Raw genomic sequence first — 17,586 nt, 5'->3', positions numbered from 1 at the left:
AGAATTTTACAATAAACACGCACATACCCATGGACTCAATTCTAAATATACATTCTGATATTTTACTGACACATATTTCACTATTCTTCTATTCAATTTCTAAAGAAACCCATCTATCAATTCAATTTTTTAAATGTCACTCAAAATTGAATCATAGACACGTGTACAGTTCCTCCTAAATGTGTTTGCGTGCTCAACATGAACTGCAGAACCTATTCCTGTCAGATCAAGCCATGAGCTCATTCCATCCCCTGCTTAGTTCTGCCCCACACTCAGTGGATTCATGATTGGCATGCCATACCCTGCTAAGGCGCCAGTTTCTCAACCTGTGGGTCACAACCCCACAGGCTGACTGACCCTTTCACAGGGGTCACATATCAGATATTTATGTTACAATTCATAACAGTAGCAACGTGAGGAACTGTATTAAAGGGTCGCAGCATTAGGAAGGTTGAGAACCGGTATCTCAAGGCCATGGTGCCTGAGTGGCTCTGACACACTCATGCACCCTGCCAGGCGGCAGCACTTCCTTTTCCAGTGTTTTTAGAGAGGGGTTCTTCCTCCTTCTGCCCTCATTGAAGCCACTGCCGTTACTACTAAATACAATAAACTCACGATAAAATACTCAACTGTTCTGCGGGGTCTGTCCATTCCTTCATCACCGGTAGCATCCCTCGAAGATTTATAATCCCTGCAGACAAAGGATGGAGCAAACCCTTCCCCACCAGCCTTACCCACTGGATTACTTTAGCCCACCCTCAGTCCTTCACCATCCTCCCAACCCCTCAATAGCCATCTAAGTGACTATGAATCCACATGCCAGCAAGGAGGACTGGGTTTCCAAAGTCAAACCAGAGGCAGTGTGCAATGCCAGACCTCCGCCAGCCAGTCCATTCCTTTTCACAGGATCCTACCCGAGAGCTGCATGGAACCATGATAGTAGTCAGTTTCCTGGGATTATGGACCTTTGAAAGGGCAGCCAGGAAGAACTGAGCTGTGCATCGGTGTGAAACGCATGCAAGCTAGCTTATTAGTCAGTTTTATTGTGATTATATACTGCACTATATTGTACACATACTGTTTTTAATTATAATATTGTTAAAATTCTCTTTCCTCTTTATCCATGCCATTTAAATGGTGTACTGGATAGAATGCTTGACTTGCAGAGATAGTTTCCATGACATTGCTTTAAAAAATGATTTTAATGATGTAGCAATTGTGCCTATTTATAAAATATAATGTGATAATCCAATATATACAATGTGTGCTAACCAAACAGTATAATTATTATTTCTATCTCCCTAAGGGTTCTCATTTCTTTGTGTTAGGGATGTTTGGATGACATGTCTACTTTCCTGTTAGATAGAGCAGGTCTAAAATAAAGCCCAAACTCTTTAAATGTATCACCTGCTGATCCTAGAAAAATCTTTGCCCAGCCTTCATTTCCAACTTGAGACCTTTTCACCACACAGACAGAATGGCAAACTCATCCACACTTGGAGATTGTTGCTCAGATCATAGGTCTGGTGGTAATGAGCCAGACTTCCTTCACTGTGTTCCTGCTTACTGGTGCACAAATACACAAAAGGCAGAAGGAAGAAGTGGGTGTGACCAGAGAAGAGCTGGAAACCAAACATGCTCAAGTTCAAAGCCTAGGAAACATCAAAATGGACGATTGAGCTTTAAAAAATAAAGAAACAAGTGGCAGCTACTTTGGTGTTTGCGTGTCCCTTCCAAGACAGAATGTTTGTAGCCGGGCCAATAATTGCATTTCTACAAAATGGCCTCATCTGGAGCCATTCTTCACAGCTCCAGTTCCCCTGGGCTACAGTCATGCTGTCGCAAGGCAGGATGCTGGAGCAACCGCTGCCACAGCATTGGCTTCAGATTGGGATGGGGACAGGGCTTAATGGCCTGCCTTGTGCGTCGGTCACACGTCCCCCAAATGTCCCTGGTCGGCGCTCTGCAGAGAGTAGCAAGAGGTAAGGGCAAAAGGAAGAGCCACAGTCATATAAAGACATCACCTTAACTCCGAAGTCTGCAAGCCACAGCTACGGGCAGTGTCAGGTTGTCAGTGACAGTTAAGGAGCTAATGACAGGGAGAGGCGTCCAGGGGCCACACTGCATGGTCCATGTGGCCAGAAGTGTGAGCTGTCGGGCTCTTACCCGTAAAACAAAACAAAGCAAACTTCTGGGTCTTGACCTGGTTGTAGGGACAGGGGGATCATTATTTTTTTTTTTATTGTAAAATGGTGTACCAACCCCCAGGCCCTGGACACTCTTGCCTGTCTCCCTTCAGCTACACTTCCCATTGTGCTAGCTGGTGTTTTCCAATTTTATTTTAAGTCACCGTGGACTGTAACAGTCAGATTTTACACCCGAAGATTTTGCATGAACTGCCTTAGGTAGCAAATGACAAAATGTCCAAGTGATACAGCTCTCCCTGGCACGTGGGACCCACTCTAACTTGCTCAGTTATATTCCGTTATAGCTGTAGACCTCCATTTTTTTTTTTTTGAAGTTTGGTTTTATTATACACTCCTGAGAGTCACGTGCCACATCACCCACCACATTTCCTTTATCTAACTCCGGTCCTCAGTACAGATCAGTCTGTGAGGCAGCATCAGCTTCCTCAGATGGGGTGGCTACACACATGCTGATCAGTTTCAATTTGCCCATGGATTTCCAAGAGGTACATTCTCTCCCAGGGTACTCAGGCATGAGTATTCCTATGTTCTTCTGACCTGTCAAAAGACATGGAAATCATGAGCCTGCTTCTTTTCCCGCGAAGGCCAGCAGGAGCATAGAAATAATTCCTTCAACTCTAACTTTCTTACTGCCACCCATTGCCATGGGGCAAACACACCTGAAAATCCCAAGAATTTTCATCGCAAGCCTTAGGTCCCTATGACCTCCCCCCATACAAATATAAACCAGATCCAATTTGTTTTCTTTCCATCATTAAACCCTCCCAGGGCATTCTAAGGGAACCTCTGGCTTCAGGAAAAGCCTTTTAAACAGATACTGTTGCAATCCCAAGACCTCCTACACCAAGAAGAAAGAGCAAGGCCCCATTAGGAAGAAAAACAAACCAACGTTATTTCTTAAAGAGAGAAAAAAGAAGCTAACCCACATTTGATGATGAAAGAAACTGAGAGAATAATGACAGTCCAGCAGGAAAGTTTTCGAAAAGAAAGAAAAAATAAGCATGAGTTTTTGTTTACTTAAAATCATTGTTTGTGACATGAAATCACAGTATTTTGGGACCATTTCTCTCCCTCTCCCAGAACTTTTCAAAACCCGAAGTCAGGGCAAACATGGCTTCAGTTAAGCAAGTTCTGCTGTGAGCTCTCTCTCTCTCTCTCTCTCTCTCTCTCTGTCTCTCTCTCTCTCTCTCTCTCTCTCGTGTGTGTGTGTGTGTGTGTGTGTGTGTGTGTGAGAGAGAGAGAGAGAGAGAGAGAGGAAGAGAGAGAGAGAGAGAGAGAGAGAGAGAGAGAGAGAGAGAGAGAGAGAGAGAGAGAACTAGGCTTAATCTGGATCTCTTTATTAAATACTTAAACTTACTGAGAATGAGAATCTGGAAGAATTTATGACAATAACAAACACAACATTTTTGAGTTTATCATTAAACTCATCCTGGCCACTTTGGTATTTCCTAGTGAGAAAAGAAATCTAACCCAAGTAAGAATGCTGAATATGACAAAGGAATTTTATTTCCATAATTTGATTGATTGCTTCCTATTCTGAATACTCAAGAGGGTAAAAAAACAAAACAAAACAAAACAAAGCCTTCCCTGGTTGGACTCAGGTTTCTCCTGCTGATCTTTTACAAGCAGGCAACACCATAAAACACAAATGAATTACAAGGATCCAAGGGCCAGGCAGGCTAGAGGGGCCCAAAACCAACATGAGTCAAAATGCTGAGGAAAGCATCTAAAACCAGGTAGATGAAGAGTGACCAGATTCAATCCAAGTCAAGGCGTTAACTAACCAGTACTGGGACAACGGAAGGTTCTGCTTCAACTGGTCCCAGCCCAGCAGAGTTTCTGTCACGTCGCACATACTTAGAGGGGGCACGGTTGTCAATGGTTAGGGCATATGTGCCTGTGGCCTGGGCACTGTGGACAGGCTCTATGTTCATGATTACCAGAAGGCAATAATGATGGAAGAGTACTGGGTTAACAGTGGGCTGTGTTCTGACTTGGGGTACTAAACGTATCTTAAGAATAAAAAAAAAAATAGTCCAAAGGTGAGCAGAGACTCAGTACCATAGAACGAGAAGGCCTGGTGGGGCTCCTTATACTGCAAAGGAGACCTCGGGGCCATCTGGTGACTCCAGACACTGGGCACAGCTACCACCTGACCTGGGTCCTACCATAGGAGTGCAAGAACCCTTCCCATCACATTCCTGCCTTGTTTTAGCTTTTAGCTTCTGTGTGTAGCGACTCAGAAGCTCCACGCTCAGCTCACTTAAGAGGTTGTTTAGTGAATATTGTTATTGTTTTAATGGATGTAGAAAGAGCCAATTGGATGGCTCACTATTATGAATATACTCAACAGGATTAGTTGACCAGTTAACTAATGGTCCCTGATCAGAATCAAATAGTTCTGCCCAGTTTTATAACTAATAGGTCCCTGAATCAAATTGAACCAAAACTACATGGGCTGCTTTCAGTAGCCAGCATCTCTGGGACCCTGATGACTGAATAGTTAGGCAGGAGATACATATGGACATTTCTGTCAGGGAGCATCCTGGGGTGCCCAGGAGGCAGAGCGTGCTGGAGGGCTAGATGTGGGTCAGCCTTGAGTCACATAACTCTATCATGTTGGGTGAGTTACTTTCCTTTTCCAAACCTACAGGTTTTTTGGGTTTTTTTGTTTTTTGTTTTTTGTTTTTTTGTATGTAGAATGCAGGAAATATCAAGACGTAACTAAAATATTGATCCTAATAAGGTCAATTGGACTACCATCCATCTCATTCAGCACACAGTGAGGGCGCAACACAATTGATTTCGCCCACTTTACACCTGGAGTAATGGGCTTTGTCAAATACACCTTACAAGGCTCACATATTTTGTTTGCTGTTTTGAAAAAAAAAAAAGTTTTAAAGGGCACATTTTCCCCCACGCAAGTGGAAAAGAATGCCAAAAGTAAAGAGTGGTATTAAATCACAAAAATTGATTTTATTTGCACAAGCATCTATATCCATCCCTGGCACAAGAGGTGCCTAAAACAGATCCACTAAAGACAGAACAATCAACCGTTGAACTGAAGCGCTGCGGCTTCCTAGGGGCTCTGGGAGCTGGTGTGGCTTTGATTTCCTTAAAAAAAGGGGGGGGGGAATGTGGAATTTTTAGTATTTATAAATAGTTTTAGGTTTACTTATTTAATACATATATATGATACACAAAAATAAATAAGTTATTTTTACACTTGTTATAAATATCAAAGGGGAAATGTTTGGAGGGAGATTTTCATCACTCTGATAAATGAGAAGCCCAGATTGGCAACTGTGTGGTTAAAAACAGCACAAAACTGATGGCATGCCACCTAGACAGGGACTTCAAGTCTGATGATGCTGGCAGAGAAGAGAGGCTAGAGAAGCCACTCAGCTATAGGACGCCCTATCCTTGGCTCTCCCGCCCTCTGCTATGGGACCTTCTCTCCACCTCGTCCAATCTGGAATGTAGCAATGGCTTCAGGTGTTCTGGGAGCATCTATACCATAGCTGAGACATTGAGCCCAGTCAGTGTGTGATCTATGTAAGCTGGCCTGGACAGCCCAAGCCATGTTGTCCCCACAGCCCACATCCGTACCCCAGAACTTGCTCCCCCAGCTCTGAGACCTACTTTTCCTACGTGTGTAGTTAAAAATGGAAAATATAATAGGGGATCTGGAGAGATGGCTCAGCAGGTAAGAGCGCTTGTTGGTTCACATGCAGAGAAATTGGGCTTGGTTCCCAGCACCCACATGGCGATTCACAACCATGTGTCACTCCAGTTCCAGAGGATCCAACACCCTCTTCTAATGTCTACAGGCACCAGGCATGCTCGGGGTGCACAGATGTACGTGCAGGCAAAACACCCATACGCCATACACATAATACACATGCCAAACACCATACACATAAATAAATAGACCTTTTTTAAAAAAAAAAAAAAACTATTTTTAAAAAGCCTTGTGTCTCATTTGTCTGACTCCTAGTTTGGCTCTTTCTGTTTCTCAAGGCCTGTCACTTGAGTAAAGGCTCCTCTGTCCCTAGAGGGAGTTTCGGGGTGGGGACTTTTCACCCCTGCTCACTTTGCACCTGCCATCTAGAAGAGAAAGAAGGGAAGGATAGTGTCTCTGTGGGCGAGCCAGGAGAGAGCATTCCTCTGAAAGGAGGGGAGGCTCATCCTGCCTGGAAGCAACAGGTGCTGTGAGGATGGGAAGCAACCAGCCCACTCGGGCCTTCCGAAGTAAAGGAGCATGGGACACACAGAATGTGTACAGAGTACAAGCTGCCTCGGCTGTCCCATGCGCTCTTCTTGATTTCTTTGCTGTCTTCATGTGGGGTTTTAGGATAATTGTAGGTATTTAAATTACACAAAATAGCACAAAGAAATTCTCAGTACATAAACTTTACTACCACCTGGGTGGGGGGGCGCGGGGTATCATTATACAGGTACAGGTCAAGTATAACACACTGATGGAAAACCAAGACACTCATCTCGGTCAACTAGACTGGGTGTGGTAGCACACGCCTATAATCCCAGCACGTGGGAAACTGAGGCAGCCAGCCTGGGCTACATGAAGAGATGGCATCTCCAAACAAGAAACAAAGCATGCAAACCTCAGAAAATAACCCCTCCTTCTATTCACCCTGGAATTCTTCCAAGAACCCCAGAGAGTGCCTGACATAGCGCAGCACTAAATGCAAACCATTTATATGTGCTCACACACAAATGTAATGGCCTTTACCGCTCCACTAAGCACTTATGTGTTATGGCCACAGCTTCGGCAGTTTGGGGCATGCCAGCAAAACTTGTCTGGCTTTCTCTTTCCTTCAAAATTCTGCAGATAGAAGATTCCTTTCTGCCATAGACCTCCACAAGTCCGCATTCAATAGAAATTCTCTTTCTTGACTGAGGTTTGGATTTTTCACTTTAAGGGAAGCACTTTGTGCCCCTTCTTCATCTTGTCCAAGTGGCCAGCATACCTTCTCCTGTGCTTCTTTCATTATTAAGTAAAATAAGGATTAGTTGCATCATCGGAGCATAGGGATACTTGGTGAGAGGTACTGAGAAGGGAGACGGCTGCTAAGTGGGTAACAGGTAGGTATTATATGCTGTGGGATAATGCTTTTGTACACTGGCTTAATAAAATGTTCATTGGCCAGTAGCCAGGCAGGAAGTATAGGTGGGATAAGCAGACAAGGAGAATCCTGGGAAGAGGAAGGTTGAGTGAGGAGACGCCAGGCCACCGTCCAGGGAGCAGCATGTAATGGCACACAGGTAAAGCCACAGAACACATGGCGACATATAGATGAACAGAAATGGGCTGAGTTTAAAGTGTAAGAGATAGTCAGTGGTAGGCCTGAGCTAATGGCTGAGCAGTTTTTAATTAATATAAGCCTCTGTGTGTTTACTTGAGTCTGAGTGGCTGTGGACCTGGCGGGACACAGGAAAACTTCCAGCAACAAATGGCCCCAAAACATTCAGCTACAGTTATATACAATGTGAATACACTGGACAGAGGGGTGACTCACATGCTTTGTGGAGAAGCAAGAGATTTCATCCTGCTCTTTGGGGAGAGGCACGAAATTTAAGATGTATGACTTCTTTGTTTCCAGGATTCTGCATTAGTATTTTCAGACTGTGGTTGACCACTGGTAAGTGAAGCCTCAAGTACATAGAAGCTACTACCTAATGCCGCTCACTCAACTACCCATATCATTCACACGTGCCTAGTGTATTCCCAAAACACTTATTCTTCTGTTCTAGGCTGAACCAGTGTGCTGTAGAGTGCTGCTCAATTTGGGTTTTCTTGGGGTGTCATGTTTACAGGGGTTCTGGATGCAGGGGAAAATACCCCACAGATGAAAGTTATGTTCTGTGAGTAGTATCAGGTAAATGGACAAGAACTTAGCCAAAGGGCGTGTTGACCTCAGCCACTGAGATACTTGGTTAAAGTCTCTTCTGCCGGTTTTCCAGTAATAACGTTCCTATGCCTCCCTCTTCCACTGTTTGAACCTGACTCCACCTACCCTTAGGCACAGGAACGCATCTCTGACTCCTGTGCTGTCCCACGCGTTGTCCTGCATTGGATGAGCACAAGGCAGGTACTCCAAGGGTTAAGCTGGCTTCTGTATGCCTCTTTTTCTGTTAAGAACCACAGGACCCTCCTCCAGAGCCGGCACCACACAGGGGAAGGAATAAGCCTTCTGGAATAAAGTCATCTGGAAGCATTTTCATCTGAAGCCAGCTTTCAGAAACAGAGGCAAAAACGCACTAACAAAAGTAATCTGGGGCATATGGCATTCCTTCCTCATACACATTTCTAATATAAATCCTCTAATCATTTGTATCTTGCTTTTCAGGTTTATTGTCAAGTCAAGTCTCCTTTATTTCTCTCCAAAGAATAAACTGCCTGCCGAAAATAAGGGAACTGTCCCTACCTATAAGAGGCAAAATGTAGCAGCTGTCCTAGGTGAATGGTACCTGTTATATAAGTGTTACATAGTTCGTTATTCTCTTGCCCCCTCCCCCTCCCTCTCTCCCCTCTCCCCTTCTCTTCCTCCCCCCTCCCCACCTCAATTTTCTCTTCTACAAGACTACAAACACAACCTGATCACAACCTTCCCTTAGAGCTCTGGCAGGGAGATTTACCGACTGCTCATTTGATCACTAGGTGGCGCTACACATCACATTCAAACTAGGCTGCTCTCAGGCGAGAAGGAATTTTGTTTATACCCTTTCAAAGAATCTCTCTTGCATTCCTAATGGCAAGTACTTAACTGCATTATTAATAAACACTCCCCCTTTCCTGCCACCCATCTGCCATCATCTGACAACTCCCGAGACCGGCTAAAACTGTGTTCTGCAGTACAGAACTCAAGTGACCCTAGGGCGATCTTGTGTGTTAGGCACCCGAGAAATGCCAACTATTCAAGGGTTGTATCGTTGGAAGCAGGAATTAGGAGAGAACCGAGCACCGGCTTAGTTTGCAAAGTTTGGCTTCACATATGTTTTCTTAGTAGTTGTATGCATGTAGCCCACAGAGATTTTTAAACTGTATCAAATGAACACGCAACCTGAAGTGTTGAACATCTGATTAAGGAGAAGAGCAGAGGGCAAGTGTTGCTTCCGTCCAGTCTTGCTCCTTTGTGTATGCATGAAAGGCACATATCTGGTAAGAAACTTTACTTCCACGATTTTAACGCATTGCTTAAGGATAACAAAATCCCCAGACATTCATGGTTTAATACTATTGGGAAACACAGACCAAGAAGCTACACTCGATTATTGAGTTTTGTCTCCGGGGTTTTTTGATGTAGTGCCTCATTAGGGAGCCGGGCTAGTTTCAAACATGTGGTCTTCCCCGTTCAGCCTCCAAAGCGCTGGGGTTACAAGGTCGGGTACTGTGCCTGGCAAAACCAGTTCTCTTTATTGGCCATACCTCTATGAGGTGGGGGTGGAAGGTGTTTCCCCCTCAGGAAAAGAGCTACTCACACAGGGTTCCTGCCTGGACCCAGCAATAGAACTGATGGGGACCACAATTTACAGTTGTTCAAATGTGTCCCATAGAGAGATGACCAGTTCTTATAGTTGTTTATATCAAGGAGGTTTGTTTGCTTTGTGACCAACATTCTTCATGATGGGAACATCTGGTCTATGTAAGGTTAGGCCCTGTTGTCATTAATTGCACAGGCTTACTTTATTCCCATGACCCCTCTAAAATACAGACTTGGCACTTATTCTTCCCTGGCCAATCAACCGGTTTATTTATATGAGACAAATATTTAGGCCAGAGTGTTTTCTTTTAAGGGAAGGTGGGGCAGGAGCTCTCAATGCTGTGGAGGATTTCCACCCAGGGACTGTCTTTGCATTCTCATACAAAGTGTGTCAGCACATTGCACCCCTCAGATTATAAAAGGGTGCATACACAAAGAAGTGCAGACTTAAGGTATTTCATCTCCAGGATAATCAGTGCCTCCTCTATACCCGGCGCATCTAAGTCATTCCCTAACCATTTATTGAAGTTCTTCATACAAATTCTATCCCTTCCCCATCTTTACATATCAACTTCTACACACATATACATGTATACCACACACATACACATACACATACACACGCACACGCACGCACATGCACGCACACGCATGCGCACGCACACTGTTGGTTAAATTACCATTGACATCTCCAGGGGTAGAACCCAGAATTCAGACAATGACAGCAGGTGGGTCGTATCCAGTCACTCAGAGCTCCTGGGAACTATATCCATGGAAGAAATAGCTTCGTTTTCCTCCACAGGCATGGTTCCTCTGGCCTCAGAGTCCTCCTCAGCCCTTGTTCTTTGCTTACTCAAGGACATAGTTTCTGGACTTCAGGCCATATGACCTTGCATGGGTGGCCAGGATCTGCACCTCCTTTGGCTTAAATTTCAAACTCTTTGTGCAGAAGGGGATGGCTGTGCAGAGGGTGGGAATGGTTCCTGGAGGTACTCTGCAGCTGCTCCCAGCTGCCACAAAATGCAGAATTCTTCCAGAAGCCAGAAGTTCCTCTGCTCAAGTTGACTCTCTAGTGGCCTTGAAAAATAAGGCCACGATCATGAAAGGTTAAAATTTTCACATTTTGATGAAGTCAGGAGAACACTAATTCCAAAACTCCAAGCTGAGGAATTTTATCTTTACTGTATGCTATAATGTGATATTCTTCTCTGATGAAATGGTCCAGACTTGCTAATGAAGGGAGTTAACATGTGGAACATGCTAGCACCAAAGACAGCATAATGAAAGCTATCTATCATGGGCCAAATAAAGCTATGGAGTGTTACAGGGGCCATGTACAAGCATATGTGTTTATGTGGATATGTGGATGGATAGAGGAGAGACAGATGCACGGCAGACCCTCTGTATTCACAGGTTGTACATCCAGAGAGTCAGCCAACTGCGTATGAAAACATGCAGAAAAAAATTACATCTGTGTTGAACATGTCCTAACTTTGTTCTGTTATTATTCCCTAGACAATACTGTAGCAGCTCTTTACATAAAATTTACATTGTATCACGCATTATAAATAATGCACACATGATTTAAAGTGCAGAGGAGGATGCTTTAAGTTATGTGCAAATACTGTACCATTTCATAAGAGGGACTTGAGCATCTGAGAAGTTTGATGCTTACAGGGGGATGGGACCAATGCCCCACAGACACTAAAGGAGGAGTGTATACATGCATGAATATGAACATGTGTAGTTTCTTTAGATGGTTTACAAATAGATGTCCTTTGTCTCTGTAGGAAAAGTGGATTACCTCTCCAGGGGTAATAAACAAGCAGGAAGAGGGCCCTTCTCATGCAGTTAAAGCTCACCTGCCCTTGAACTACAACAAAGGCCACTGTTCTGGACTTCTAGTAAAGCTCTCCACATTTTGAAGAGAGAGTGAAACTATTTCCACTTTCCTTTGTGACCACACCACTCAGGCAATGGAAATGGATACTATTCACTTCCCATGACTGCTATCACGTGACACAAAAGCTACAGGTATTTGTTGTCTTGATAGCATGTCCTGCCAAACGAAGTCATGAAGAATGATTTTCAAAGCCCACAGGGTGGAGTTTCGTACCCAGAAACCTCCACCGGAGTGTCCTGAGTGATTAGGAACAAGTCTCCACACACACACCAACATTGGCAGGAAACTTGTTGAGACATCAAATACTCTAAATCAGTGAGAAGAACATCCTGTTTAGATGCTGAATAACACATTCATGTTCATTTTACTATAGAGTTTTTCAGAGAAGGATTTATACTCTACTCTGGAAACATAGCTCATATTGTGTTTTCTTCTCGGTGGTGGAAATAGATAGAAGTGACAGCAACAGGAGTTTCTAACTCTCAAACTCCTTCTCCAAAAGATTTTTTCAAACTTCCTAAAAGCAAGCGTTTTCTCCCTTTATGAGGACAGTAGGGGGCAGTGCTACAGCAAACTGTTGTTGGGACAAACAGTTAAAAGAAAGAAGAAAGGGGGGTGGGGGAAGGAAAAGAGGGTGGGGTGGAGGGAGGGAAGAAAGAAGCAGAGGCTAGACATTTTTTTTTTAATTTCCCTCATGTCAACAAGCATCTAAAAATACTACCCATATTTTTCTCTTCCCTAATTTTCTTCAAATTTTCAATAGAAAGTTTGTTTTTTGTTTCTCTCTCTCTCTCTCTCTCTCTCTCTCTCTCTCTCTCTCTCTCTCTCTCTCTCTGTGTGTGTGTGTGTGTGTGTGTGTGTGTGTGTGTGTGGTCTTACATGTGTGGTAGAAATTCACTATTGCAAATTTGGGGCAATGTAGGAAGGTCTGCCCAGATCCTTGTTTTGAATATTAGGTAAATATAAGTATTCCAAATACACAGTAGCTTCAAGGCATTCTGTGTGGGGTTTTCTCACAGAGAGAGTTAAGTCTTCAGTCTTTCTCACAAACATCAAACCCCAGTTTCAGAGTCAAGATGAAAAAGAAGTGTGGGGGAAATTTCATTAAATAATCCCATAATCCAGGCTCCACAGGTGGTTTTTTTTTTTTAAAGGAGTTTTTCATATAATTCAGTGAGCTTAAATTTATGCATTCAATAAAAAAAAAAAACTCACTGTGAATGTTAAAACAAAGACATTGTTCCAACACTTGGAAAATTAAATTCACCAAACCATGAAGTCTACTGTGCAGTTATTTTTGTAACCACCATAAATTGCTTTATAGAACTCCTCTGCCGGGGTAAACAACCCAAGGAGATTTCCTTCATAGCATGCATCCAGTTTCCAAAGGTCAGGGCGGCCTCCAAGTTTATGACTTTTTATTTTTATTTTTATCCCTGCCTTAAAAAAAAAAAGTAGTTGTGTTTCTAGTTACCCTGAAACCTTCCTGCTTTTACATGATTTCAGAAAGTTTCACAGAAAATCAGATCCAGGTCTATAGGTATACTGTGCCCTCAAATAGACGATGTTGGAATAAGAAGAAACAATCCTACCTTGTGAAAATAAGGTTTATAGAGCAAAACGAAAATAAAGGGGGTTAGCACTAAATATTTCACCATATTTAATAGTTCCTCAGAGCCCACGGCTGGCCTAGATGTTTCTGACTGATGGTTTGAAATGTGTCCCTCCCAGCTCTGTACGAGGCCGAATTCAATTCGGTCGGCTATAGATAAGAGTTTTAGGGTGTTTAATCACTTCTTTCTTGTGTCCTTGAGGAATAGCACAGAACCGCCTTTGTGTTGAGAAGAAGGACCTGTTGTCCAGATTCAACAGGTCAGTTTATAAGCGCTTCCCAGAGGGAACACCGTAAATGACGGAAACACGGGGAGGGGGAGGTTTTTAAGTGGCTGATGATTTTAAATGATATATATTCTGTATCGGGGAAGGCTGATTGTTTTTCTTTCCAATGAATGGAAAGTTACTGTTTTTAGAAGTGTTTAATGTTTGAATCAGATTTTTTTTAAGACCAAACTATAAATTCAGCTCCTGAAATCAATCTGAACATGTTCTTGACCCTACACGTGAATACACTCGTCACATCATGTCCGTCTCTGTTTTATGAATGGTTCCTTCGGTGTATCTCAATTGTGTCATAACTTTTCTAATATTGTTTCAGTTATAATGAGAATGAATATTTTATGAACAGGCTGAACTTTATAAAATGGGAAAATTCTAACCATATGATTTTTCCTTGAACTTGGAAGGGGGGTGGGAATCAGTATTTTTTTTTTTTCCACAAACCAAATCCAGGCCACGCTAGAATTTATTAGAGTTTGGCTAACTCTTATATTATAGGTAATCTGAATTCGACACTGGCAAATAAGCTTACCTTGTAAGTGAGATTTACTTCCATGTTTTTTTCCATGATTCTTTCCTTTCTTTAAAAAAAAAAAAAAAAAAAAAAAAAAAAAAAAAAAAAAAAAAACCTCTTTTCCCTTTTAAAATTAGCTATCTTATTTGTAAAGATAATTGTTCAGAGCTCTTTAGAAAAGTTTCTGTCAGGTCAATGGTATTACCAAGGAAATGTCCTTTAAAATCCAGCGACTGGCTGCTGGCACTTGCTGGGACATAGATTATCCAAACTACATGGACTCCCCGGCACTTGACACCTTTACTAAGTCTCTATATGACTTACCACCTTGGACAACTATCTGGCAAAGGGTCAAGGCAAATAAATGCCAGAGCAAATACCGTGTTAACCACAGGGAATTACCCCAAAGATAAAGGAATAGAAACAAGCTTCCTTTGGTGAGATAACCTCATAATGACGAACAGGTTTCTAATTTTAAAGGAAACTCTTTTTCTTTTCCTTTATCTAAATACAAGGGTGACTTCAGGCTGTTTGGGGGGAAAGGGAGTCCTTAGCATTAAAATCAAGACAACCTCCTTTCCTCTTTCAATCTGCCCCTCTCCAAAAGAGGAGAAGGGAAGAATGAAAGCCCTAGTTGGGGACAGCTACTGTTTCTCCTTTGCCACCCCCTCCCAAGTTTCGCCCTCTGCGCGGCCTGCGCTCAGAAACACCCGTGGGGGTCCCCGCGCTCACCGGTACCAGGCGAGGCCCTTGTGGTAGCTGCGGTCGAAGAAGTGGGGCTCGGCGCCCACGGCGCGCACGTCGGGGTGCACGCGCAGGAACTCCAGCAGCGCCCTCGTGCCGCCCTTCTTCACGCCGATGATGATGGCCTGCGGCAGCTGCTTGCTGCCCTCGTCCAAGAGAAGGGCCAGGGTCCCCGACTGGGCCTCCACCACGCTGCTTCCCGCCCCGGAGCCTCCTGGAGCCGCGGCCAGCCCGGGGCTCTGCTCGTCCTGGTCGCCGCTGTCGCCTGGCCCGGGCCGCCCGCGCCTCCGCCGCTGCCGCAGCTGCAGGAGGCGCTTCCTTTGCGCCCCCGCGGGCCACGCCGCCAGCTCCCTCGGTCCTGCAGGGACGCCGCGCCCCGGGACCCCCGCGACGGGGCCTGACCCGGGCTGGCAGCGCTCAGCCAAGCAGTAGAAGACGTAGAGGGAAGTGAGTAGCGAGCAGAGCATCAGCAAGAACTTCCTGAAGATGCTGCGCGACAGTGGCTCAGCCGGGCTGGGCTGGGCGCCGGCGGGGCCCGAGGGGGCCATCCTAGCCGGAGGCGACTGGCGAAGAGCGGGCCATGCTAGGCCGGGACTGCGCAGGGAGCCCTGCCATCCCGCGCCCTGCCCTGCGGCCACATCGCCCGAGCGCCCCTGCGTGCGGGAGAGCTGTCCCGCGGGGAGGCTGCCAGAGCTGGAGCAGGGACCAGAAGCCGAGAGCCCTTCTCGGGATCCCGGGCTCCGGACGAAGGGACAGGAAGGGGTTCGGGGCCGTGCTTAAGACACCATCGTCTCGGGTCTGAAGTGCGCCCCGAGTCGGTCCTGAGCCTAGGTGGGCAGAGCTCGGCGCCCCGGGCCCCCAAGAGTCGCCGGACAAGGCAGTCTCTGCGGCGGTGGTGGCGAAGGCGCTGGGCTCAGCAGGGTTCTGAGCGGCCACTCGGTGCGGATCTGGGCTCAGCGACCGTGCATCCTTGGCTCGGTCCCTGTGGAGGGGACGCGGGGCTCCCGGACCGCAGAGCTGTGTGCGCTCCGGACAAAGCGAGTGACCCTTTTCCCAGCCGCTGGCTGCTCTGCTGTCCTGGCCCTCCCAGGAGCGCGCTCCTGGCTCAAATCGTCTCAGCACAGAGCAAGGTCCCCCTTAGTCCCTCTGTCTGAGTGGAACTCGAGCCTTCTGGCCTCTTGGGGCGCTCCGGAAGTCTACCCACTCCTCTGGGGCCCCAGCTGGGAGCCACCTGGAGTGGACCCTCTGCTTGGGACCTGTCATCGGTCGCTGCCACTGTGCTCCTAGACGCTCCCCGCAGCCTCCTTGGCCGCTACCGCCACACGTGGGACGCGAAGGACAGCAAACTTGGTGGTGACGTCAACAGCCCAGGCCAGACCAACCCAGGGATCCGCGCCGGGGTGCCGAGCAGAGGCGCAGGGGCCGGGCTAGAGGGGCCAGAGGGGTGGGACCGAAATAAGAAGAAGAAAAAAAAAGCGGTGGCGAGGCACAGCCCAACACACTGGAGAGGGTGGTGGCGACAGAGATGACGCCCCTTCCCCACAGTCCCCCCACCCACCCCCAGGTCTCTGGGCCGCTGTCAGACTGACAGCTAGGGCCTGTGCTTGATTGCTCACCCTGTCAGCCCCTCACCGGATTAGGGGTTCCTAAGCCTTTCCAGCTCAGCTTAGACCTTCTGGGCCTTGACACTCCCCAGATCCCAGTTTCTTGCTTTCTCTTGCCCCAGCATCGGCGGCATCCCTACCCTTCTCCAACCCACCCTTCCCATTCCCTCCTTTTCATCCCAGAGACTTCTGAAGTTTTGTTTTCAGGAGTTCCTGGCGGCCAAGGCAGGCCACACCCCGATTTGTCTGGGCAAAGAGAATTCTTGAGCATAGATTTGATTTCTACCTCTCTATCCACGGAGAGGGCTCTTGACAAGTCTTCTGTTGCTTTTTCCCTTGGACTTACTTAAAAAGGATTAAGAGTCACGTCATGCAGGACCTAGAAAGGAACCCCCTAGGAAGTAGATCAATAAATAAATCAAAAGTAGAAATTAAGATTTTAGAAAATGTAGGTCCGATTCCAAACCCATATACCCAAGTTGTTGGTAAAGTTGAATACTTTGCATGTATGTGAGGATGTATTTGAACTGTTCTGGGGTTAAGAGTCCTTTCATAAACAGTGGTTTCCTCTTCCTGTTATTTCCCCTGACCCTAGATGTCCTTCCTGTGGCCCCAGAGCAGGTCACAAAGGGGCAAAATCTGCCCTTTGCTGGCTCCTGGGGAGGTGGCCAGTAGAATCTGCAGATGCTGGAAGTTTGATTGTTTTCTTTGAGGCCACTTCGTGGGGGTTTTGTTTTTCAATTTTATTCATTTATTTTTGTTTTATGTGTATGGCTGTTTAGCCTGCATGTATGTCTATGCACTACCTGGGTGCCTGGTGCCAGCTGGGTTGGTGGTGGATCTCTTTGAACTGGAGTTACTTAACAGTTGTGAACCTAGATATGGGTGCTGGGAATCTCACCCAGGTCCTCTAGAAGAACAGCCAGGGCTCTTAACTGCTGAGCCATCTCTTCAGCCCCCAAATATTTCGTTTTTGTTCTAATTTTATTGCTTCCTTATTTCTGGCTGCCTCCTCAAAAAGGCTGTGCCCTGGTCACTTTATCCCAATCCCTGTGTGTGGTCGACATTTTCCTGCCCCACCCCTACCCCCCAACTGGCATGCTAACGGGCTTAGCAGACACCTCACTTTGGAATCCTGGCTGCCCAGTCTTGACATTCAGATGTTCTCTCCTCCTCCTGACTGTACCCTATTTGACCAAGGAAGTAGAAGTTA

At 45.8% G+C, this 17,586-nt stretch overlaps 1 protein-coding gene across 1 annotated transcript in view; it reads right to left on the bottom strand.

The window, feature by feature from the left end:
* Hs3st3a1 (heparan sulfate-glucosamine 3-sulfotransferase 3A1) overlaps positions 1 to 16,176 on the bottom strand; it is a 91,725-nt gene extending 75,549 nt beyond the window's left edge. Inside the window, exon 1 of the mRNA XM_028869341.2 lies at positions 14,758 to 16,176. Within this exon, the coding sequence (XP_028725174.1) occupies positions 14,758 to 15,317 (560 nt within the window). The 5' untranslated portion in view covers positions 15,318 to 16,176. The remainder of the gene's footprint in view (positions 1 to 14,757) is intronic.
* Positions 16,177 to 17,586: the final 1,410 nt, after the last annotated feature.

This window comes from Peromyscus leucopus, chromosome 8b (genome assembly GCF_004664715.2).
Source record: "Peromyscus leucopus breed LL Stock chromosome 8b, UCI_PerLeu_2.1, whole genome shotgun sequence".
Taxonomy (NCBI): domain Eukaryota; kingdom Metazoa; phylum Chordata; class Mammalia; order Rodentia; family Cricetidae; genus Peromyscus; species Peromyscus leucopus.
The sequence above is the reverse complement of the archived record's forward strand: the minus strand, read 5'-3'. Positions and strand labels throughout refer to the sequence as shown.